This window comes from Schistocerca serialis, chromosome 2 (genome assembly GCF_023864345.2).
Source record: "Schistocerca serialis cubense isolate TAMUIC-IGC-003099 chromosome 2, iqSchSeri2.2, whole genome shotgun sequence".
In the NCBI taxonomy this organism is placed as follows: domain Eukaryota; kingdom Metazoa; phylum Arthropoda; class Insecta; order Orthoptera; family Acrididae; genus Schistocerca; species Schistocerca serialis.
In genome coordinates, this window is record NC_064639.1 from 1,151,142,095 (window position 1) to 1,151,169,032 (window position 26,938).

General features: G+C 41.8%; 1 protein-coding gene across 6 annotated transcripts in view; it reads left to right on the top strand.

Annotated features, from left to right (window-relative positions):
- LOC126458609 (UDP-glucosyltransferase 2-like) overlaps positions 1-26,938 on the top strand; it is a 622,880-nt gene that overhangs the window by 588,131 nt on the left and 7,811 nt on the right. For all 6 annotated transcript variants that reach the window (XM_050095772.1, XM_050095774.1, XM_050095771.1 and 3 more), the window contains one exon: positions 18,584-18,803. In XM_050095772.1, coding sequence (XP_049951729.1) covers positions 18,584-18,803 — 220 coding nt within the window. The remainder of the gene's footprint in view (positions 1-18,583; positions 18,804-26,938) is intronic.

Consider the following 26,938-nt stretch of genomic DNA (forward strand, 5'->3'; position numbering starts at 1 on the left):
GCGCTAACTGCGCAGCATTTGTGCACCGCCGCCGTCAGTGTCAGCCAGTTTGCCGTGGCATACGGAGCTCCATCGCAGTCTTTAACACTGGTAGCATGCCGCGACAGCGTGGACGTGAACCGTATGTGCAGTTGACGGACTTTGAGCGAGGGCGTATAGTGGGCATGCGGGAGGCCGGATGGACGTACCGCCGAATTGCTCAACACGTGGGGCGTGAGCTCTCCACAGTACATCGATGTTGTCGCCAGTGGTCGGCGGAAGGTGCACGTGCCCGTCGACCTGGGACCGGACCGCAGCGACGCACGGATGCACGCCAAGACCGTAGGATCCTACGCAGTGCCGTAGGGTACCACACCGCCACTTCCCAGCAAATTAGGGACACTGTTGCTCCTGGGGTATCGGCGAGGACCATTCGCAACCGTCTCCATGAAGCTGGGCTACGGTCCCGCACACCGTTAGGCCGTCTTCCGCTCACGCCCCAACATCGTGCAGCCCGCCTCCAGTGGTGTCGCGACAGGCGTGAATGGAGGGACGAATGGAGACGTGTCGTCTTCAGCGATGAGAGTCGCTTCTGCCTTGGTGCCAATGATGGTCGTATGCGTGTTTGGCGCCGTGCAGGTGAGCGCCACAATCAGGACTGCATACGACCGAGGCACACAGGGCCAACACCCGGCATCATGGTGTGGGCATCCTACACTGGCCGTACACCACTGGTGATCGTCGAGGGGACACTGAAAAGTGCACGGTACATCCAAACCGTCATCGAACCCATCGTTCTACCACTCCTAGACCGGCAAGGGAACTTGCTGTTCCAACAGGACAATGCACGTCCGCATGTATCCCGTGCCACCCAACGTGCTCTAGAAGGTGTAAGTCAACTACCCTGGCCAGCAAGATCTCCGGATCTGTCCCCCATTGAGCATGTTTGGGACTGGATGAAGCGTCATCTCACGCGGTCTGCACGTCCAGCACGAACGCTGGTCCAACTGAGGCGCCAGGTGGAAATGGCATGGCAAGCCGTTCCACAGGACTACATCCAGCATCTCTACGATCGTCTCCATGGGAGAATAGCAGCCTGCATTGCTGCGAAAGGTGGATATACACTGTACTAGTGCTGACATTGTGCATGCTCTGTTGCCTGTGTCTATGTGCCTGTGGTTCTGTCAGTGTGATCATGTGATGTATCTGACCCCAGGAATGTGTCAATAAAGTTTCCCCTTCCTGGGACAATGAATTCGCGGTGTTCTTATTTCAATTTCCAGGAGTGTATGTACAAGACACATGCTGCTGATATCAGAAATAATCCTTTGGAAAAGAAAAAGCATGTATGACCATTAAGAGCTAACATGGAATGCCTGTAGAAAGCAAACATGGGAAGGCTGGAACATGTAGGAGATACACAGAGGACTGTGTAAATGATACAAACTTCAAGACAATTGTATGGAACGGTATGTGGAAGTAAATGGAGAGAGGTGAGACATGTTACTGCAGGAAGAATTTTGCAAAGTTCTGAAAGGCGTACGTCGAAGCAAAGCACCACGGTAGACAACCTTCCCTCAGAAATATTAACTTCATTAGGGAAACATGTCACGATGGGTGTGTACCATTTGGCATGCAAGGTACATGCTGACAGGCGAAATGATCTCACACTTAGAGAAGAAAGTAATAAATTCAGTTCCAAATATGATATTACATGCTGTATTATCCTAACATGAACTGTTACGGAAGAACGGAAACACCAGAAAATTGGAGAGGATTTATCTGGGTTCTTCAGAAACACATGAGCCAGAAGTGACACTATGATTAATCCTTGAAGACAGACTAGCCATAGCCTTCTTCAGGATGCAAATCACGCACACATTCACACAAGAAAGCGCACCTGACCCACACACCATAACTATCTTCAACCACTCCGGCCACAATGGAACTCTGTCACACTGAATTTAAGCAGCGGTCTGGAGTGGTGTGCGAAGGAGGTCGGAAAGCAGAGTACAGAGAGGCTCCCTGGTGGAGTGTGCAGGGACTAGACAGTAGCAGGACCTGGCAGCCAGGGGCAGTGATGGTGGGCTGTTGGAGGAGGGAGAGGGGGAAATGGTGAGGAGAAGAGAAGAGAAGCATAGAAGAGGAAAAACTGGTGGGTTACAGCCAGAGAGCAGTGCAGAATGAAGATAATGGGATGTGAGTTGGGAGGAGGTAATAAGCAGAGGGGGGAGAAACTGTTGAGTGGAGGCTGTGGGGGCAGTAGGTTATTGGAGGTTGAGATCAGGGAGATTATTTGGGTGGAAAACGTGTTGTAGGGCTAAATCCCATCTGCAGACTTCTGTAAAGCTGGTGGTGGAGGAGAGGATCTATATGGCCCAGATTGTGAAGCCATCCTTGACTCAAGCATATTATGTTGTGCTGCACATGTTCTGCTGTACGACATACCAAAGGGTAGCCCGCTTTGCACTTAGACTCAATTTGGCCATGGTCATTCATCTTGGTGGATTTATGGTTGCTAGTCATACCGGCAGAGCTGGTGTATGACGAAGCTGCTTTCATGGTTGGCCTGGCTTCTCCTGCAGTAGGATAAGCCTGCATCATGAATGTAGTAGGAAATGCTGGAGAGCTGGATTGAGCAGGTCTTGCACCTTTCAAAAAGATCCATGTTGCAAGGGGTTCAGATTGTGCGTAGCTTAGGGATGGACCAGCAGTTTTGGAGATCGACGTGGGACGGGACTCCACTGTAGGAGGCAAAAAATTTTGTAATGTCGGCACCTGTGGCTTTAGTAATGTATCACGATGAAAATGACCACTTCAGCTGTATCATAAATATTTATTTATGACGAAACTACCTCGATGCCGTTAGAGCCACAACATTAGGGGTGCTTATTTATTTCGTCACACATTTCATCATGAGAGTGCACCACGAGAGGTAGGATGACCTACATTTTGGAGCATGATAGTAGATAAAGCCTTGAGGAAGGGCTTGTTCCAGTCTGGGGTGGTACAGAGTGATGTAGGGTGCGCTCCTTTCTACCTAATTCTTTGATGTGGTGGGATGATAGAGGTGCCAGGAATTATGGCATGGAAAATCTGTTTGCGCACTGTGTCAGGTGGATAGTGCCTGCCCAGTAAGGCCTTTGTGAGACCTTCAGCGTCTAGGCAAAGGAGTCATAGTCACTGCAGATATGCTGTCCCCAGGGAGTCGGGTTGTCTGAGATGGCCACTCTCGAAATGCAGGTACTTTTGATGGTTGATGGGTTTAATGTGGACAAACGCTTACATGGAGCCATCAGAGCGGAACTGGTCATCATCCATGAAGGTGTTGAGCTGGGTTGAGGAGGAGTAGCGGAAGCAGGTAGAAGAGGAGGTGTTTATGTTGTGAAGGAATGAGAATAGGATATCTTAGCCTTGAGACCAAATTGTGATGGTATCATCAATGATCCTGAAATAGACCAGGGTTTTGGGAGGATAGGGAAGTTGGCTCTAGATGGACCATAAACATTTTTGCATAGGAGGGTGTCACGCTTTAACATGAGCTGGAGGTTACGTTAAACTTTTGGGATGGGATCATTCTGGCACTGCTGATTGCTGGAAAAGCCAGAGCAATGGCAGAGGGCCACATCCAGGGAGTTAACATGGTTCATAAGAACAGCAGTGGAATCTCTGTCTGAAGATTAGGCGGTATCTGATTGGAGGCTGTTTATGTCTCTCCTTTCTTCTGCTGAGAGGTTTGTGATCGAAGGAATGGACCTGGGAAAGCATTGTGAGGCCAAGATGTAAATAAATAATTTTTGTAAGTTACCAGGGGATGGTCAGATGGAACTGGGGAGTGTTGATTTTTGATGGTGGTATGAGTCCAGAGAGACTGTGTTCAATGGTATTAGATTGGCGTTATTTGGAGGGGTTGGCAGCAAAGAAGTCTTTACACCAAGTTTGTGAGGGACAAGGACTGAAGGAATCAGAAAATCTGGTTTTCAGTTTGAAAGGGCATTAGGGAGGAGTTGGGTGTTGTTTCACGGTTTAGGCAGCATTTGGAGAACAGAACGTGAGGCTGTGTTTCACCCAGCGAAAGGGATACTTTTTTGAACTGGTCCAAAAATATGGGGCGGTGGCCCATCGTGGAAGCGATGGAGTTGGGGAAACGGGAAATATAGGAGATGGTTGAGAAGGAAACACAATAAGACGGATAAATATACATAGAAATGCGCAAAAATAAGCACAAACACGTATAAACACGACATGTTAAAATACTACAAACACCCCCAAAAACGCGAAATAGAGTCCAGAAACGAAGGGAAAAGGACGGAACTGATTAGGTATGAGAGAATGAGTGTGTTGGGATTAGGGAAGAAAAAGGTACGACTGAGAACATGGTTCACATAAAATGCTGCCCCAATAATCCGTGTGCTCACATGGCCTTGCACCATTAAGATCATTCATAGTGTGGCATGGATGCCACCGCATGTGCTGTTTGGAAGGCGGGGAAAAACCACAGGAAAGAAGTTGGAGAACAGACATTAAGACGAATAATGCTTTAGAGAATAATTGAAAACAAATATTTCATTCCGTTTTTGCGTGAAAAACAGCTGTTAGGCAAAATCAAACAAAATGGTCACGTTGGAATATGAACACTATTATAAAACGAATAGACAGATACCCGCTGTATAGATGGCATGTTGAGTTGCAGGCAGGAATGATGAAAAGGTTGTTAAACACTTGAGCTGTTGACCAAAGCTTTCTTCAGAAAGTAAGACACACATGCGCACACACACTCACGCACATATACACTCACTCAAACACACACATTCACACAATCATGCACACCCCATGGACTCATGACAGCTGTCTATAGTTGCTCCAACAAAAATGAAACTCCGTCATGTCGAACAAAAGCAGCAGGAAGAGGAGGGGTGGGGAAGGGTCAGGTATACATGGTGCTGATTGGGGGAGGGAGGTGGCTGAGGGGAGGGGGTTCGAAATAAGTTGGTACTGTCTGATGGAGTGTACATGTACTAGATGCTGTCAGGACAAGGCTTCTAAGTACAGTGCTGGGAGGTTGTGAAGGAGGAGAGAGGAGATGGAAATGGAGAGTGGAGAGAAAGAGCAAAGAAGGGGAAAAGAAATGTTTGTGTATTGCCAGGGAGCAGTGTACAAAAAGAGTGAGGGTACATGAGCTGGGAGGACGTAGTATGACAGAGAAGGCAGAAACTGTTGGGTGGAGGCTATGGGCCCAGTGGGTTACCATATGCTGAGGCTGGGATGATTTCGGGAGAACATTTTATAAGGATACTTCCAATCCATGTAGCTCAGAAAGATTCATGGTGCAGGGAGGAGTCTAGATCAAATGGAAAGTGATGCAGAAGTTGAAATAAAGTATCTATGTTCTAACACAGTGCGACAAACATCCCTGAAATCGACTCCCTTGAATTCCAGCACCTGATGAACACTCCAAAAGTTATCCAACCTGCTTAAATCCTACTGCCACCTTCGAGCACCAGCATTCAGTCCCTATTCAACCTGCAGTGTTCCTCCTCGCCAAACCCTCATACCACCCAGTAATTGCATAATTGATATTTCGATCTTGCCACATCATCCGAAACTCCTTACCAACACTTGCCAAACTTCATAGACCAAAGAATCCAAGAACATTGTTGTTAACCCTTCTACCAAAATCCTGAGCCACAGAAGTTTCTGTCCTATCCAAAGTCTCCAGTCACAGCCCAACACCCAAATTTAACCATGCTGGACTTGTCAAAGACCTCTGGCCTTCTCCTGATCCCTGCAGAATAAACATTTCTTCGTATCCAGTCCCTCCAACCAGAGGCAATCTAATGTCAACATTGAACCCTGTACCTCCCTGTTCATACATCGAATTGTGTTCCTCCCCTTCTGCCACCTAACGACTCCCTGATCACCTTCCAGAATCACCTTACCTAAAACCTTGCCTCACTATCCTTCCCCTGGTCCTTTCCTAAGAAAACCAACCATTCAGCAGAAGAAATTACAGACATACACAGCCTCAAATCAGATTTCGACCTAATCACCCCACAAGCAGACTTCTGCCTCACAGAAGTACTCTGAGAATTGTCTAGAAGCACTGTCAGAGCGATCCAATCCCAGTAGTCCAGCATAATCTCCAATCTGTGCTTAAAGGTTAGAACCCTCCCAGAACCTCTTTCTCGAATCTGTAACCCTACTTTTATGCCGTGACACCTCACACACTAATCTTATACATGCTCCAAAAGTCCACAATCCCAAAAATCCTTGACACGTGATTGAATCTGGTTCTTGTGCGCCTGTTCAAAGAATTTTGGTCCTCATTGACCAACACCTCCAATCAACTTCCTGAAATCTAGCCTCCCACATCAAAGATACCAATCACTTCCTTCACTAAGACTCCATCATTACCACTTCTTTATATCGTGGATCTCTAGCCATCACAGTTGATGCCACTTCACTACACGCCAGTGTCCCTCTTGCTGCTATTGAACACTACCTCTTCCAGTATTCTTCAGACTCCAAACCTCATTCCTTATACACCTTGCTGACTGTATCCTAATATACAACTACTACTCTTTTGAAGGATAGTTATTCAAACAAATCCATGGCTAAGTCATGGGCACATACATTAAACCTTTCTATCCAGTCATGTTTTTGGTCTGTCTAGAGGAAACCTTTCTATCTCGAAAAACCACAAAACCTGGTCTCTTTCAGGTTAATTGATGATACTTTCACAAAGTGGTCATAGGGCTAAGACAACCTATCCTACTAGAGAAGCTGAACATCTTGTCCCCCATCTACTTTACCTCGTCCTCCTCAATGCAGCGTCACACATTCCTGGATGTTGACCTCCTCCTCTCTGATGAATCCATCCTCACATCTGTACACATTAAACCAACCAACCAGAAACAATGTCTGCATTTCGACAGCTGCCAAAACTTACACACCAAAAGATCCATCCTGTACAGTGTGGCAACCATGGGACAGCATATCAGCAGTGACGAGAACTTTCTCGCCCACTATGCTGAAGGTCTCACAAAGACTTTCACAGACAAATCCTCAGACCTATCCAAAAACAGATTTCCTGTGCCATAACCCACGTACCTTAATACACTCACCAATCCCAAGAGATACCTGTAAAGGCGCACTCCCTTCATCATCCAGTATCAGCACAGACTGAAACAGCTGAACCACATATTGCACCAGGGCCGTTATTATGTATTACCATTCCCTGAAATGAGAGATCCAGATTCCTTTGCACACCTCCTAATGTGCCCTTATGTCGACCTGCCAGCCTCCTGAAGCTACACACAATTCCAGTTGTTTCCCAAAGAGGTTGCATCCTTGTGGAAGATCCAGGTACAAGACCTACCCAATCCGCCCACTCAGCACTTCATATTCCAATTATTTCATAAACTTACTCTACCTCACCAGTGGCTGGGACATCTGTGAGGCATCTATCCCACATACTGCATAGCTTATTGCATTAGTGTAACTGCCAATCTGACACATGCCGGGATGAATGGCCACCACCAGGTTCTGACCAAGTGTAAAAAGTTTTGCCCTATGGCATACAGCTGAACATGACATTTCTTATTTCAATGACACCTCCACAACCTGAACATTTGCATCCTCCACTGTACTACCAACTTTTCTGATCTGCACTGACAGGAGTTATCCCTGTAGTACACTATCCATCCAGAAATCGCCCCAGGCTCAACCTACAGTAATGAACTCTCCCCACACTCTCCACCCAAAAGTCTCTGCCCTCCCCTGTCCTATTACTTCCTCCAAACTCACCCTCCCCCCCTCACTGTACACTGCTCTCTGCCAGCACACCCATTGTTATTTCCACCTTCTGCCCATCTACTTATCCATTCCCCATTACCCACCACTCCCTCCCTCCCACTACTACGTCACAGCTGGTCCTGTGATCATCTAGTCCCTGTATGGCCAGCTAAGCAGTGCCAGTTTCGCCCCCCTCCTCCAGTAACCTGCTTTCCCTCACCCTTCACCACCCCACCCTATAACGCAAGTCCAATTCAGCATGACGCAGTTGCAAACTGTCCAGTGGTCATGTGTTCATGAGGTACGATTGCTTACATTATTCAAAAGCTCAAATAGATAACAGGCTTTTAGTTGCGCCTGTTTGCATCACATCATATCATCTTTACAGTGAGTAGCAGTGTACCATTTCACATTTCGAACAAGACGATCGTGTGAAACCCAGCTCGCGCTATTCGTCCACGAGACTCAGAGGGCCATAGACACTGGTTCCCAGGTAGATTCCGTGTTTCTTGACTTCCGCAAGGCGTTTGATACAGTTCCCCACAGTCGTTTAATGAACAAAGTAAGAGCTTATGGACTATCAGACCAGTTGTGTGATTGGACTGAAGAGTTCCTAGATAAAAGAGTTCCTAGATAACAGAACGCAGCATGTCATTCTCAATGGAGAGAAGTCTCTCGAAGTAAGTAGGACCATTGCTATTCACAATATACGTAAATGACCTTGTGGATAATGGCTGACTCTGAGCACTATGGGACTTAACATCTGAGGTCATCAGTCCCCCAGAACTTAAAACTACTTAAACCTAACTAACCTAAGGACATCACACACATCCATGCCCGAGGCAGGATTCGAACCTGCGACCGTAGCGGTCGCGTGGTTCCAGACTGAAGCGCCTAGAGCAACTCGGCCACAGCGGCTGGCCCTTGTGGATAACATCGGAAGTTCACAGAGGCTTTTTGCGGATGATACTGTGGTACATCGAGAGGTCGAAACAATGGAAAACTGTACTGAAATGCAAGAGGATCTGCAAAGAATTGACGCATGGTGCAGGGAATGGCAATTGAATCTGAATGTATGCAATTGTAATGTGTTGCGAATACATAGAAAGATAGATCCTTTATCATTTAGATACAATATAGCAGGTGAGCAACTGAAAGCAGTTAATTCCATAAATTATCTGGGAGTTGGTATTAGGAGTGATTTAAAATGGAATGATCATATAAAGTTGATCCTTGGTAAAGCAGATGCCACACTGAGATTCATTGGAAGAATCCTCAGGAAATGCAATCCGAAAACAAAGGAAGTAGGTTACAGTACGCTTGTTCGCCCACTGCTTGAATATTGCTCACCAGTGTGGGATCTGTACCAGAGAGGGTTGAAAGAACAGATAGAGAAGATCCAATGGAGAACAGCGCGCTTTGTTACAGGATCATTTAGTAACGGCGAAAGCGTCACGGAGATGATAGATTGACTCCAGTGGAAGACTTTGCAGGAGAAACGCTCAGTAGCTCGGTATGAGCTTTTGTTGAAGTTTCGAGAACATACCTTCACCGAGGAGTCAAGCAGTATATTGCTCCCTCCTACGTATACATCGCGAAGAGACCATGAGGATAAAATCAGAGAGATTAGAGCCCACACAGAGGCATACCGACAATCTTTCTTTCCACGAAGAATACGAGACTGGAATAGTAGGGAGAACCGGTAGAGGAACTCAAAGTACCCCTGCCACACACCATCAGGTGGCTTGCGGAGTATGGATGTAGACGTAGAATATTTCTGTTACGTCAACGTGGACTTTGCATTGCTTCATATTAATTTAGTTCATAATGCAGCACAAATTGTTTGTAATGTTCAAAAAAGTTTAGTTTCATCCCTTTCGTGGCATTCAGTATGAGAAATAGTGATAAACGCCAGAAAGAAATAGCAGTGTAAGCTCTTGGTTGATGAAAGAAGCACAACACAGACTTGTGTAGAATTGGATCATCACCAACTGCAGGGCCAAATAACTATGCATTTCAGCTTTGGTCGGTTGGTATTATAGCAAAGCATATGGCTGTACAGGTAGTAAAAACGACGGTAAGAACGTATTTATTAGCAACTAACTATGAAAATAATAATGTATTAATTGCTTTTGAAAAAAATTCACTGCACGTACTATTGAACGAACACCAGATAAGGGTAATAAGGTAATTTCGAATCTGTCAAAGCTCCTCCATAAACAATAGCAGGGGAAGGGAGAGGAAATAAACACAGTGGAGGTAAAAGTAAAAACTTATTTTTACATGAGAGATTACTAAAACTGGTGCTCCAGTTGTTAATGGAACAAGTCATTTACCAAGTCCAATAATTATAATACTCATTAACACAAAGAAAATTATTACAAATGTGTCAGCTATAGTAAATACACGATAAATATGATCATCCCAAATTAGTGTACCAGGTAGCACTAATTCATTTGTAATAGGTATTGTAATTGAGGTATCTAATATTCCTGCCCAAGCTCCCAAAAAACTCTAGAGTTAACAAACGTCTTGATGCTTCATATGCATCATTTTTATAACACTATTCCTCGCTTTCCTAAATTAGGCTGTGTACCGAATTGTAACTGTAGACTTTAATTGCGCAAGTGTAAATTTCCAACGTAAATTTTCAACTGCGACCAAAAGAAATTATTAAACACGAAAAATTGCGAGTTGTTAGTCTTTTTAACTAGAGTTCCTAAAAAGGAGATTAAAGTAGATGTTAACTTTGATACTAGTGTTGAGCTTTTAACTGTAATTGGTAGAATGATGTTTAATATTTAACATTTAATGCCTATTGATTAAAAACTTTCTGTAAAAAACACAACTAAAAATGAAAATCTAATCTGTATACAATAGCATAATGTAACAATAAATTAGTAGTACTACAATTGTTATTAGGGTTTAGGGTAACTGTTTGCTTTGTGCCCCTAACTATATGGAAGTTAATTTTGGTAAGAATCGTGGAAATATTGGTGATCAGCAAAATGATAGTAAGGATAGAAATATTACACGTTTAATCGTTGTATCACACTTACATTTGAGAAAAATTAATGTATGAAAAATATTTTTTCTTTGACTACAAAGACTATAATCACTCTCAGTACTGAGGAAACAATGAAGTAGAATTCTCAAATACTTCTCTTGCAGTTTATGATCCTAAGCCTCTAGTTGTAGAGTATGCTACAAGTTATCACAGTTATCTGCCATTCAAACCTTCTAAGGCCTTCATAGTAGTTATGAGAATAGTAACAGTAAAGATAAACCTTCTTAATGAAATACAGTAAGTTATAACCATAACTGGGGTAATATTTCAGATTGTTGTTAACGTTAGGCAGATGATTCATCTTGATGTTATTCGAAGATCAAGGATTCAGAAATGAACTGGAGCATTGCTAATTGTAAACAATAGTCTATTATTGGTGGGTTTAACTTTTTTCCCAACTAACTTGGTATGTTACTTGAGTCAATAAAAAGGGTAGTAAAAATTTATTGATGACATACTTTGAAAAATTAAACATTTAATTCATAATTCAGTTATTATTTTGTTGTTGTTTGATGATAGAATGATGGATGATATTATATCTGTAATTCTATACAAAGTCCAAATTAGGAGTATTGTCAGGTGACCAGGATCGAATATGTCATAATGTTGATACAAAGGGAAGTATTGTGCCATTTCTGGTCACTGAAAAGGAGTGAACTAATATTTCAACAAATGTAGTATGAATCATTTAGCATGGACAGCTTAGCTTTTTATGATATTACATTAAAGTGTATGTTGTACATTGGGTTTTGATGCTAAAGAAGGAAGTTTAATTCCCTCATGTAATTTTTAAGGAGACAGTTTCATTTACTTTGTTTTCCATGTGAAGGTATGCTTTCCGCCATGCCCTCTGTTATTTTTTGTTGTGTAATGTATAAAATAATTTATTCGTTTGTATTTCTTAAATTGATATGACATCTTTATTTTTGTAAGATTTTCTGTTTTCTGGATGCTCAGAATTTATTTATCTGTCAGTGTTAATTACATATATTGTTATAAGTTTTAACATATTAGTATTAATTGTTAGTTTAATTAAATACTTATCAAAAATATGTTATCTTATTTGTTGAAACAGAATAGGTAATTTTAATTAAATGGTCTGTATTATAAAGTTTTATAATAAATACCATGATTTAATTAATGTAATAATTATCTGAAATAATACATTTCATTAATTAATTCAATATATTTATAGATATTAATGTTGTTGTAACAGAAAGTTCTATTTTTATTCTTACTTTACTACACAACGTTTTGGAGTACAGTTTACGTTAACATATTTGCTTTATACTATTTATCTGTCTTTATTAGTAACAGATAAGGTGAAACAGTGTTTTACCATTACAATTAATCATACAAAATATTATTAATTGATAATAGAGGATTTGTTATGGTCACTTGGATAGATCATTTGGACTCATAGAATTATTAACAATAGCTATTTAAATAATTTGTATTAAACAATCTGTTCAGCTGCTCACAGCTTCTGGTATAGTAATCACTGGGGACTGCAGTTTCATATTAATTCTCTTAACAGGCATTTTGAATATATGCAGTGTGGTGGGAAACAGTATGAGTAGTTTGTAAATGTTTTGAAGTGTGAATTGTGCAGCGAAATAATTCTTAAGAAAAAATTCGATTTATTACATCAATTCTGAGTTGAAATGAACTGTCCTGTGACTACAGCGTCCCGTTGGGTAGACCATTCGCCTGGAGTGAGTTTTTTTAGTTGACATCACTTTGGCGACTTGTGCGTCGATGGGGATGAGATGATGATGATGATGACGACAACCCAACATCCAGTCCCTGAGCGGAGGAAATATACAACTCAGCCAGGAATCGAACCTGGGACCCTTTTCATGATATTCCGTCGCACTGACGATTCAGCTATCGAGGAGGACATTTCTGAGTTAATTAACATCGGAGACAGGAAGTTGGGACAAGTTCAGATTCAAACGACTCACCAGACGCAGTTAATGCCAGTTGTTCTCACATGAGACTGCTCAGCTTTTAGCGACAGTTCAGTCTACACTATCATCCCATATCCAATTTTTGTATTGCTCACTTGTTTGGTTTTAGAAAAACAAACAAAGGACACATTCAGTGATACCATCTCTGGCAGGTCACTTGAATTAGCGCGCAAATTGGTCTGATTGGCTAATTAACTCAGAAAAGGCGCAATGTGTCGAATTCCTTTCTTAACAACTAGTTCTAAGCAAAATCTATTCTACATAATTTTTACAAGCTTTTCAGGCGGCTTGTGAACATCATGTATACTAATCTTAATGCATGTAGAGTATTTTGCTGTATTGCAGTAAACAATGAAACACCATAAGCTAACATTTGCTTGACACAGGACCATGCCATGCAAGGCCTGATCCTTCATGTGTAACAACATTTAGCCACATGATAAAATAATTCTGCTTAATGTGTCTTCTGTTCTGCTGCTGTGGAGCACAACTTAGTGCATACCTTCCATAATCGCCAGCTACTGTAATATTATAAATGGCCAGACCTCATCAGTTAGTGACTTGTGTATGAGTCAAGTATCTATTTTACATTTGTGCAGTCATATTGATTGCTATTTGGCAGGTATGTTCAGCAGCCATTCTCTACGTCTGTCTTAGTCCAGCCAAGAGTTGTGGTAATTGCTCATCCCATTTTCTGTAACAGAAAAAAATAGACAGTTTATTCACACATTTATATGTATTAGTGTTAACACAATCGACAGATCATGACCTAAACAATTTTACCTTCCTATCACAAATGACAATGTAACTGGTCTTATATGAACCCATAGAAAAAATTACCAAACTTGCTACTGACGACTGGTCATAAAAGACATCTGGAGAGAGATTTTCATTTAAAGACAGCAATTTCACTCTCAGAATGTCAGTTTGTCTGATACGACCATTTAACTGTGAATTACTCACATGGTCCTTGTACGTCTGATAATTGGAAAAATTTGAAAGAAATGAAACGTATCAAAATTGCCATTACCCATTTATCAACTACACTTGGATATAGGCACCATCCAGATTTCTCCATACAGTACGAACCTGATCTTTTCTCATCCAAGTTTGTCTTGCTTATTTCGACACACTGTCAATTCATACTCCATTAGATCTTTTTCTAGGTCTAGTTTGTATCACAGACAATCGAACATCAGTTATCCTTCGTCCATCTCCCATCACTACTTGGCTTAATTTGCCATGGTAATTTAAATTTCGCAAAAGTCACGTCATACCTCAAATTTTAGATTCTATCTTATGTACTTGGTTTCCTGTCGATTAAGCCTACGAAGTTTCTTTGCATCAGTACTCCAACTGTTAAAGTGTTTCCATCGCCTTGTTTTGTTCACTCTTCCTAAATACACAAAATCATCAGCTCTTTCTGTACCTTACCATTGTCCTATCAGAATACTGATTATTGCTGTGTTACTGATTATTTTTGTTTTACTAATTAATATTCAAACCCACTGTCATACTTTCTCTGTTGAGTTCTTCTGGATCAAGCGCAACCAGAAAGAAACAATATCCTGAATACTAATTATAGGTGAAATAATTACTGATTATGCCTTTTCTTCATTATCAAAGTTTTTTAATTACAGTACACCACCGAAGATTGTGGAAAATCGTGTCTGCGTAATGGAGTCCTTTTGCATACCTTCTTTCTCGGTTCGGAGATTTTCACTTTCTTTATCTAATCGAATGGAGGATGTAACCTTGTTCCACATGTTCTGTAGCAAACTGAAGCAGATAAATTCTATTCCTTGGTTCTCAACTACTGCCGGCAAAGATTTATTGAGACACAGTCAAACGCTTTCTCACAGTTTGAATAGCCCATAGAGTATTGTAACTAATATTCGTTACCTCTTCGTAATACATTGTGTACAATCTCTAGACTGTTATTGCGCTATTCTCACTTATAAAGCCACCTATATATATATCAATAAGATATGTTCTACATAAGTTATAAGGATGCTTGTAAAACTCTTGTATATTACTAACAAAAGACTAATGGGTTTGTAATTCTTCATACCTCTCTTGCTCCTTTCATTGTGAATCACAACTACTACACAGTAGTTCCAGCTGTCTGATATCGTCCTTAAACAGTACAATTCCATGTATCCAACTTTTCTTCCCGTGCTTTTGCTTTTTCTACTATTGTTCTGTCATTTCCAGAGATTTCTCCTTCTTTCAAGATGCCAGATTTCTCTCATTTTTTCATTCATTTTCACACTCTGTTATCTGAGTGATCCTTTCCTTAGTTGCACTCCATGGCTTTTTGAAGAAATGTTCAAACACTTTTCCTTATGGTCCCTAAGTTCCTCATGAGAGAGACGTCTGATAGCTTGGCGTGATTGCAAAAACGAGCACCCGTTTCATTTTCCTCACATTACGCTTGTTATCGTCTGTCTCCCTTAAAATCTCATTACTTTTATGAACATTTTTGTTTGGTTCACTTAATTCTGTCTCACTTCCGTTTTCTTTACGTCTCTTCAAGAACTATCATCCCTTCGCAAAGTGTGCTTTGTCCCTGGAATAATTGTTTCATTTCTTCCTCTTCTCAAAAAGAAAAATATGTAACTATTCCCCAACTAACTTTCTTGGGCAGTATTATTCATATTTTCGGTACTAGTATACTTTACATCAATTAATAAAGGGCTCAGGTGAGTAACAAAGCAATAGTGCAATTATGGGTGCATCCATAGTGGAGTACAAGTTTGTTGGTTGTGTATGAAGCATATTGAAGGAGCACAAGTCAGTTAAAATATTGGGAAGACTCTAAAAACAAGAAATTCAAGAATAACATATGTCATATGTCATATTGGCTTAATACATTGACGAATTAACCCAAACATGTGACTGAGAACAATTTTTTGTAACACAATGGGTCTAGACCCAGAAGAAGGCCGCTGCAACCGTGGCCGAAACGTTTGTTTTTCTCCAGCACCAGTAGTTTTTACATTATGACGCGGTACCATACCCAGAAAACTTTTATGCCGACTGACTCTGGCCGCGGAAGCCTACGCAAGTATACAATGAAATAAACCTTAAGACAAAGAAATTACCAATAAAAGAATGATGAAGCACCACGAAGGAATTTTCCGAATGGCACGGAAATCGGTAGAAGCGACGAATATCTGTTGACAACTTCACAAAAAGTGGATGATTTACTGAAGAGAATGAGCTTCAGAAATTCAGCAAGTCAATAACACGTTGGTACATGTCTGGAAGCATTGACTGATAGAGTTGTTGAATGTCTTCTGTATGATATCGTGCCAAATTTTGTCCACTGGCTAAGTTAGATCGTGATATCCTGAGCTGGCTGGGGGGGGGGGGGGGCTGCTATAATGCTCCAAACGTTAACTGGGGAGAGACAAGTTAGCCTTGGTGGCAAAGATAGGGTATGGGAAGCACAAAGTCAAGCAGGAGAAACTCTGCCCGCGTGCGGGCAGACATTATCATGCTGAAATGTAAGTCCTGGATAGATTGCCATTAAGGGCATCAAAACTGGGCATAGAATATTGTCGACGTACCGATGTGGTTTAACAGTGCAGCGAATGATAACCAAAGTTGTCCTACTATAAAATGAAATGGTTTTCCAAACCATCACTCCCAGCTGTCAGACAGCATGACAGGTGACAGTCACTTTGGTAGCCCACCGCTGCCTGGAGCGCCCCCCATACGCATCTTCGCTGATCGTCGGCATCTGGAATCTCATTTACCGCAGTAGAGTTTTCTTCAGTGATGAGGCCCGTTCCGAACTGAGCCCCGATATTTGAAGACGTATCGGACAGCGTCGGGATATCAACCTCATTGCCGCCCCACATACAGCCAGATTGTCTGAGGTGCTACTGCATTTGATACCAGGACCCCCTTGGTTGTCATCCGCGGAATTGTTGCAGGGCTGTGGCAGGTCGACGATAATCTCTGACCTGTTTTTGTTGCCCTTCATGGCAAGCCATCCTGGGCTTACTTTTCAGAAAGATAATGCCCTTCCACACAGGGCGAGAGTTTCTACTGTTTTCCATACCCTGCCTTTGCCAGAAAGGTCGCCAGACCTCTCCCCGAGTGAGGGTTTTTGAAATTCGAGATTTTGTTGATGTAATGCGCGAGTTGAACAGGATTTGGCACTGTAGTCCTCAGGAAGACATCACTAAACACCAAGCCTAATAACTGCTTGAATAAAGGTCGGAGGAGGACCAATGCGAAATTGACCTGCTAAGTTTGTGAAGCTTCATCTCCTCCATAAATCATCCTTTTCTTCACCGGTAATCATTTTTTGTCCATACATGTACCGATTTCGGTGCCATTCCATCGTGAAGCCCGGTTTTTGTCTTAGAGTGTACATTCATAGCGGTTAGGATCCGACTGCAGAGTGGCAAGTATGTCTGTGTACGGCAATCAGATTATGTTGTACTATTATTTATTTCAAGTTTCTGCTTCCAGTCACTTTTTATTTTGTGCTTAATATAACATAATGCAACGCGTTTCGAACATGCTCTGTTCATTTTCAAGAGTTTGTATATACATACATACATAGAGAAATGTTACTTAAATATAAACAGTCTTAAAGTAGATTAATCTAGAACACTTTGTTTTTTACTGTAACTGGTGGTGTGGCATTTGGGGGGAAGGAGGGGGGGCAGTGAGTATCTAGAAAACGAAGTCAGTGATGTCTTCTGCTGGTTTTCTTCTTTGTTGTTGACTATGTACATCACAGCCTGTGTCGGATGCAGATAGATTTGCATCAGTTATGTGTTACGAAAATAGTGTGACAGTTGATCACTTACAATTACATCATCTTGCTGCTTCACTTGCATCACTGGTGTAATGGCGGAGCAGTTGGTTGACATTACACTATTGCACATTGCATTTTGTCATTGATTGCCACTGCACAAATTGCTTCGATGTTATACACATAACACAAAATGGCGGACTGTAGCATGTGAATCTGTATCGATTATCGAGGTTTTGTATCGATATTCTTGGTTCTAGTCAATTATTTACATTGAAATTTCTTGAATCTGTTGAGTTAGAACTGGCTTAAGACTGCTGAAGATTTTTGAGTTCTTGAATACGGTTATTTCGTTAAGAATGTTATCTCCATGCTTTGTGTTATGTATGAAAATTTCCATTTCTTCCATGATATCCATTCTTTTACTTTTTCCTATTTTGTGTAAAATTTTGAGGTTGTCTTCGATTTTCAAAGGGTGGCCTGTATCTTTAATGTGAATGGCTACTGCTGTTTGTAACTCAATAGATTCAAGAAGTGTCAATGTAAATAATTAACTAGAACCAAGAATATCGATACAAAACCTCCATAATCGATACAGATTCACATGCTACATTCCAAAATCTTGTGTTGTGTGTATAACATCGAAGCAATTTGTGCAGTGGCAGTCAGTGATAAAACGTAATGTGCAGTAGTGTAATGTCAATCAACAGCTCCGCCATCACACCAGTGATGCAAGTGAAGCAGCAAAAGATGATGTAATTATTAAGTGATCAACTGTCATACAAAAGCCTTTCACACTATTTTCGTTACACATAACTGATGCAAATCTATCTGAACCCGATACAGGCTGTGATTTACATAGTCAAGAACAAAGAAAAAAACCAGCAGAAGACATCACTGACTTCGATTTCTAGATCATTATCGCTGAAAATAATTATGTTGTACTATTTTTGTACTCTGTATCATTTGCTGAATTAACGAGTTGTCTTTTCCTTGCAGCTCATCCGAAAGTCCGCCTTTTCATAATGCAGGGTGGTCTCCAGAGCTTGAACGAGGCCACGTACCATGCAGTTCCATTAGTGGTCATCCCGGTCTTCTCTGACCAGCACCATAACGCTGCAAAGATTGCACAGTCACAGATTGGCGTCAGGTTGAATATTCAAGACGTCACGAAAGACACATTTCTGCGTTCCATACGTACGGTTCTGGAAGACACGACGTAAGTCAAAGTAATGTTTTATAAGCACTACTGCCAATTAAAAATTATCTTGTACACAGACCAAAAAAGGTTTTGCATCACTTCGGTTCCGAGAGTTCTGGAACCTGTACAGATAATTGGAATTGAGATCAACATAAACATCATTTTCGCCCTTTATAGCCTATTGCTAATGAAAACCACACATTGCATGTTGTACCGCCATACAGCGAGACCTACAGAGGTGGTCGTCCAGACTGCTGTACACACCGGTACCTCTAATACCCCGTAGCACGTTCTCTTTCATTGATGCATGCCTGTATTCGTCGTGGCATACTATCCACAAGTTCATCAAGGCACTGTTGGTCCACATTGCACCACACCTCAATGGCGATTCGGCGTAGATCCCTCAGAATGGTTGGTGGGTCACGTCTTCCATAAACAACCCTTTTCGATCTATTCCAGGCATTTTCGACTGGGTGCATGTCTGGAGAACATGCTGGCCAGTCTAGTCCAGTGCTGTTGTTATCCTGAAGGACGTCTTGTACGACGGGGGCGCGAACTGTCGTCCATGAAGACGACATGTCAGTTATTAACGTAACGTTAAGCGTCACGATCTGTAGATAAGAGGTCCCGTGTTCGAGTACGTTCACTGCCACATTTTTTTCCACGAACAATACGAGACTGGAATAGTAGGGAGAACCGATAGAGGTACTCAAGGGACCCTCCGCCACACACCGTCAGGTGGCTTGTGGAGTATGGATGTAGATGTAGAATGTCTCGCAAGTGGGCTTCCGATATGGTTGCAATATCGGGCGGAGGATGGCATTCACGTATCGTACAGCCGTTACGGTGGCTTTCATAACCTCTAGCGGCGTACGTCGGCCCAACGTAATGCCACCCCAAAACAGCAGGGAACGTCTACCTTGTTGAACTCGCTGGACAGTGTGTCTAAAGCGATCAGCCTCACCGGGTTGCCTTCAAATACGTCTCCGGTGATTGTCTGGTTGAAGGCATATGCGACACTCATCGGTGCAGAGAACGTGATGCCATATCTAGACTTCTGCGCTCATAGGAGGAAAAGTAAATTTTATTGAATGCTACACCACAGAGGTACAATAGTCCACCCATTTGGATTTCCGGACGGGGACTACTCAGGGACACGTCGTTATCACGAGAAAGAAAACTGGCGTTCTACGAATTGGAGCGTGGAATGTCAGATCCCTTAATCGGGGAGGCTGGTCAGAAAATTTAAAAAGGCAAATGGATAAGTTAAAGTGAGATATAGTGGGAATTAGTGTAGTTCGGTGGCAGGAGGAAAACGACTTTTGGTCTCATATATATATAATCAAATAGTGCTAATGCAGGAGTAGGTTTAATAATGAATAAAAAATAGAAGCGCGGGTAAGGTACTACAAACAGCATAATGAACAAATTATTGTAGCCAAGATAAACACGAAGTTCACGCATACTACAGAAGGACAAGTTTATATACTAACTAGCTCCGCAGATGACGAAGAGGATGAAGAAATGTATGATGAGATAAAAGAAATCATTCAGATAGTGAGGGGAGACGAAAATTTAATGCTCATGGGGGACTGGAATTCGATAGTAGGAAAAGGAAGTGAAGAAAAATTAGTAAGTGAATATAGAATGGGGGTACGGAATGAAAGAGGACGCCGCATGGTAGAATTTTGCACAGAGCACAACTTAATAAAAGCTAATACTTAGTTTAAGGATCATGAAAGAAGTTTGTCTACGTGCAAGAAGACTGGAGACACTGGAAGGTTTCAGACAGATTATATAATGGTAAGACAGAGATTTAGTAACCAGGTTTTAAATTGTAAGACATTTCCAGGGGTAGATGTGGAATCTGAGCACAATCTATTGGATATGAACTGTAGATTAAAACTGAAGAAACTTCAAAAAGGTGGGAATTTAAGGAGATGAGACCTGGATAAAGTGAAAGAACCAGAGGCTGTAGAGAGTTTCAGAGAGGGTATTAGGGAACGAATGTCAAAAACAGGTGAAAGAAATATAGGAGAAGAAGAATTGGTAACTTTGAGAGATGAAATAGTGAAGGCTGCAGAGGAACAAGTAGGTAAAAAAGACGAGGGCTAGCAGTAGGTAGAAAGACGACGTGTAACAGAAGAGATATGAATTTAACTGATGAAAGGAGAAAACAAAAAAATGCAGTAAATGAAGCAGGCGAAAATTAACACAAACCTCTCAAAAATGAGATCAACAGGAGCTGCAAAATGGCTAAGCAATGAAGACTAGAGGACAAATGTAAAGATGTAGAGGCATATATCACAAAGTGTAAGATAGATACTGCCTACTGGAAAAGTAAATAGACCTTTGTAGAAAAGAGGCCCACTCGTATGAATATGAAGAGCTCAGATGGAAAAGCAGTCCTAAGCGAAAAAGGAAAGCGGAAAGATGGAAGGAGTATATAGAGAATCTATACAAGGGAGATGTATGGAAATGGAAGGGGACGTAGATGAAGATTAGATGGGACATATGATACTGCGGGAAGAGTTGACAGAGCACTGAAAGACCTAAGTCGAAACGAGCCCTGAGAGTAGACAACATTCCATTACAACCAGTGATAGCCTTGGGAGACCAAACCCGGACAAAACTCTACATTCTGGTGAGGAAGATTTCAAGAAAAATGTAGTAATTCCAATGCCAAAGAAAGCAGGTGTTGACAGGTGTGAAAATTACCGAACTAGCAGTTTAATAAGTCTCAGATGCAAAATACTAACACGAATTCTTTACTGACGAATACAAAACCTGGTAGAAGCTAAATTTGGGGGGATCAGTTGGGATTCCATAGAAATGTTGGAAGACGTGAGACAATACTGACCCTACGGTTTACCTTAGAAGATAGATTAAGGAAAGACAAACCTACGTTTCTAGCATTTGTAGACTTAGAGAAAGAATTTGACAAAGTTGACTGGAATACTGTCTTTCAAATTCTGAAGGTGGCAGGAGACAAATACAGGGAATGAAAGGCTGTTTACAATTTGTACAGAAACCAGATGGCTTTTAGACTATCCCCAATGTTATACTAATCTGTTTATTGAGGAAGCAGTAAAGGAAACAGAAGAAAAATTTGGAGTAGGAATTGAAAACCATGGAGAAGAAATTAAAATTCTGATGTTTGCCGATGACATTGTAATTCTGTCAGAGACAGCAAAGTACCTGGAAGAGCAGTTCAACGGAATGGACAGTGTCTTGAAAGGAGAATATAAAATGAACATCAACAAAAGCAATACGAGGATAATGTAATGTAGTTGAATTCAATCAAGTGATGCTGAGGGCATTAAATTAGGAAATGATGAGTTTTGCTGTTTGGGGAGCAAAATAACTGATGATGGTCGAAGTAGACGGGATATAAACTGTGGACTGTCAATGGCAAGGTAAGCGTTTGTGAAGAAGAGAAATTTATTAACATCGAGTGTAGATTTAAGTGTCAGGAAGTCTTTTCTGAAAGTATTTGTATGGAGTGTAGCCATACATGGAAGTGAAACATGGACGATAAATACGAGTAGTTTGAACACGAAGAGACTAGAGGCTTCCGAAATGTGTTGCTACCGAAGAATGCTGCAGTTTAGATAGGTAGATCGCGTAACTAATGGGGAGGTACTGAACAGAAATGGGGAGAAGAGGAATTTGTGGCACAACTTGACTAGAAGGAGGGATCGGTAGGTAGGACACATTCTGAGGCACCAAGGTGAAACATCCCCGTTTATTCCCTTTATTGGATTTTGTGTAATTTACCGAAGCCACCAAACAGTTAATTATTTGATTATTTGACTGTGTGCTTAATGGATGAAAGGCTATCGTTTTTTTTTTTTTTTTTTTTTTTTTTTTTTTTGCTGTGGCTTCGGGGGTATTTCAACCGAGTGCGGCTGTTCTGAGGCTGAATAGTGGAATGATTGAAAGTTTGTCTATTATTAAGGACCACAAAGGTTGCTATGTACAAACTGTATTGTATTTTCTACGAACACACAAATTCTGAAGCAGTTACTACCTTCGCCTTACAAGTCTAATTACGGTTATAACTTTTTTTGGTTGCTGATTTTCAGTGCTTCGTCACACGCAATGCTGATGGTTAACATTCACAACAATCCTCACTTCAATCCATGGTTGTTGATGGCCGACGCGGTTGACGCGAAACACGTAATTCGGCACTTGTCACTTTCTGTTTCACATCACTCGCAAATCGGTATTAGTGAGTGTCAACCCCAAGACGATCAGGGGGACGTGCTCCCTCATCATACTCCCTTACAAAGGGATCACAAATTTGGTACTCAAGAGCAGCGTGGAGGGTAAAAATCATAGAGGGAGACCAAGAGATGAATACACTAAGCAGATTCAGAAGAACGTAGGTTGCTGTAGGTACATCGAGATGATGAAGCTTGCTCTCGATAGGGTAACATGGAGAGCTGCATGAAACCAGTAATCAGGACCACAACAACAACACTACAGAAACGTGTCTTCCACATTACACTATTTTTCAGCACAGTGACGAGGTCCCTGTAGCTAACGGTCAGGACGTTCTACCAAACGTTCGGCTTCTCGACGGCATAAATCCGCTCCAGGGCGCATACAGCACCTTCATTGTGTGGCAAGAACGGTGATGTTACTCATTACAGTACTCATTACACTGACACTGAATTAGAGTTACTGAACAGATTTCAGGAATACCATCACCAAAGAAGGCGAAGTAAATATTCCAGAACAACTGACAACGTAACTTAAAAGTAGATTGTCGGTGTGGGAAGCAGTTTAGATAACTTAATAAAGGCAAGGCTTCCGGTTCAGACTGTATGCCAGTCAGGTTCCTTTCAGAGTATGCTGATGCAATAGCTCCATGCTTAGCAGTCAGGTACAACAGATCGCTCGTTCAAAGACGCATACCTAAAGACTGGAAACTTGCACAAGTCGCACCAAGACTCAAGAACGGAAACAGGAGAAATGCGCTAAATTACTGACCCATATCATTAACGCAGACCTGCAGGAAGTTTTTGGAACATATACTGTGTTCGAATTCATGAATTATCTCGAAGAAAACGATTTACTAACAAACGCGGAAAGCACCATTCTTGCGAAACACTGTAAGCTCCTTATTCTCACAAAGTAATGAGTTATACGAGGTGCTTTCAAGTTCTAAGGCCTCCGATTTTTTCTCCGGACTGGAAAGAGATAGAAACATGAGCATTGTTTTAAAATGAGGTCGCGTTCATTGTCAATACGTCCCAGAGATGGCAGCACCGTACGGCAGATGGAATTTACCGCCAGCGGCGAGAATGAGAACTGTTTTAAATACTTAAAATGGCGACGTTTTCCTTACTTGAACAGCGTGCAATCATTCGTTTTCAGAATTTGCGTGGTGTGAAACCAATTGAAATTCATCGAGAGTTGAAGGAGACATGTGGTGATGGAGTTATGGATGTGTCGAAAGTGCGTTCGTGGGTGCGACAGTTTAATGAAGGCAGAACATCGTGTGACAACAAACTGAAACAATCCCGGGCTCGCACAAGCCGGTCTGACGACATGATTGAGAAAGTGGAGAGAATTGTTTTGGGGGATCGCCAAATGACTGTTGAACAGATCGCCTCCAGAGTTGGCATTTCTGTGGGCTCTGTGCACACAATCCTGCATGACGACCTGAAAATGCGAAAAGTGTCATCCGGGTGGGTGCCACGAATGCTGACGGACGACCACATGGCTGCCCGTGTGGCATGTTGCAAAGCAACGTTGACGCACAACGACAGCATGAATGGGACTTTCTTTTCGTCGTTTGAGACAATGGATGAGACGTGGATGCCATTTCTCAATCCAGAAACAAAGCACCAGTCAGCTCAGTGGAAGCACACAGATTCACCGCCACCAAAAAAATTTCGGGTAACCGCTAGTGCTGAAAAAATGGTGGTGTCCATGTTCTGGGACAGCGAGGGCGTAATCCTTACCCATTGCGTTCCAAAGGGCACTCCGGTAACAGGTGCATCCTACAAAAATGTTTTGAAGAACAAATTCCTTCCTGCACTGCAACAAAAACGTCCGGGAAGTGCTGTGCGTGTGCTATTTCAACAAGACAACGCACCCACACATCGAGCTAACGTTACGCAACAGTTTCTTCATGATAACAACTTTGAAGTGATTCCTCATGCTCCCTACTCACCTGACCTGTCTCCTAGTGACTTTTGGCTTTTTCCAACAATGAAAGACACTCTCCGTGGCTGCTATTGCCTCAGCGATTTTCCATTGGTCAAAACAGACTCCTAAAGAAGCCTTCGCCACTGCCATGGAATCATGGCGTCAGCGTTGTGAAAAATGTGTACGTCTGCAGGGCGATTACGTCGAGAAGTAACGCCAGTTTCATCGATTTAGGGTGAGTAGTTACATAGAAAAAAAATCGGAGGCCTTAGAACTTTAATGCACCTCGTAATGACATGATAAATCCAACTGATTTCGTGTTTTTAAGTTTCCACAAAGCTCTTGACACCATTCCTCAATTGCGATTTCTGATTAAACTGCGTGCCTATGGAGTATCTTATCAGTTGTCTGACCGGACTCGTGATTTCTGGTCAGAAAGGTCACATGTCGTATTAACTAACGGAAATCCATTGAATAAAAGAGAAGTAATAGCTGGCGTTCCCCAAAGAAATGTTATCGGCCCTGTGTCGTCCTGATCTGAACAATTCAGGCGACAGTCTCAGCAGACCTCTTAAATGGTTTGCAGATGATGCTGTCATTTATCGTCTTGTAAAGCCATCAGATGATCGAAAACAGCTGCAAAGTTATTGAGACAAGATATCTGTACGGAGCGAGAAATGGCAATTAACTCTAAATATTGAAAAGTGTGAAGTAATCCATTTGAATACTAAAAGGAGTCCGCTAAATTTCGGGTATATGATAAATCACATCAATCTAAATACCTTCAATTCAACTAAATACTTATGGATTATAATTACGGTTAACAAACTGGAACGATGGCATCGATAATTTTGTGGAAAAGTTAGCCAAAGATTGAGATTTACTGACAGACAGCATAGAAAACGTGACAGAATTACTAAGAGACTACTTACGCTACACTTGTCCGCCTTGTTTTGGAGTGTTGCTATGCACTGCGGGATTCCCATCAGTTAGGACTGACGGAGGACATCGAAAAAGTCCAAAGAAGGGCAGTTCGGTTTGTAGTAGCGTGAAATAGGGGAGAGTGTGTCACAGATATGATATGTGAGTTGGGGTGGCAATCATTAAAACAAAGGCTGTTTCGTTGTGGCAGAATCTTTTCATGAAATTTCAATCACGAACTTTCTCCTCAGTGTGTGAAAATATTTTGCTAGCGCCCACCTACGTAGGGGGAAATGATCATCATAATCAACGTGAGAAACAAGAGATCTCATAAAAAAGATTTAAGTGTTTGTTTTTCCACGGAGCGGAAATAAGAAGAAAAGTGGGTAGTCAGTAGTTTTTTAATTGCTGTACATCTTACACAGTAATTTACTCCAAGCCAAACATGCTTTCCGTGATCCATCAGATGTGTGTCAACAGACCACCTCGTCGGTCTATTTAACACTAAAAGCTGACTTTGTGAAACGCAATCATGTGCACCCTATCCACCGTGTCCTTCCTGGAGTTGCTGCTCCGATAGATCGCCTTTCATGCTCGACGGAGAGCTTTACCTACACATTCACTTATGTACTAGGAGGGAGATGTTCTTTTTTGCGATTCTTTTCACTTTTGGTTTTATGTTGTGATAATATAAAGTTAGAACATTCAAATTAACAGCCCATACAACGAAACTGCACACAAGTATAAAATACAACAGCATGGAAAAGTAGTCGATGAACAGTCTGATACAATGCTCCCTCTTATTAAAGTGTACAGTGTGGAATTGTGTGATGGTGTGAGATTGAGTGTAGCTATCTATCAATCGTGGTAGGTTTTCTGTACACTCTGTACATGAGTGAGCGATTAAGCTTTGCGTACACGTCTGTATCCAGCCCCAAAGTGATAGAAAAACTTGAAAGTTCAATGATAAATTAAACCTAGGCGTAGGATGGAGATAGATTGTGTTATATCGGCTCACGGCACTGGATTCTTTCTAGATACACCACCCTCAAGAAGGTCATCTACAACAGTGC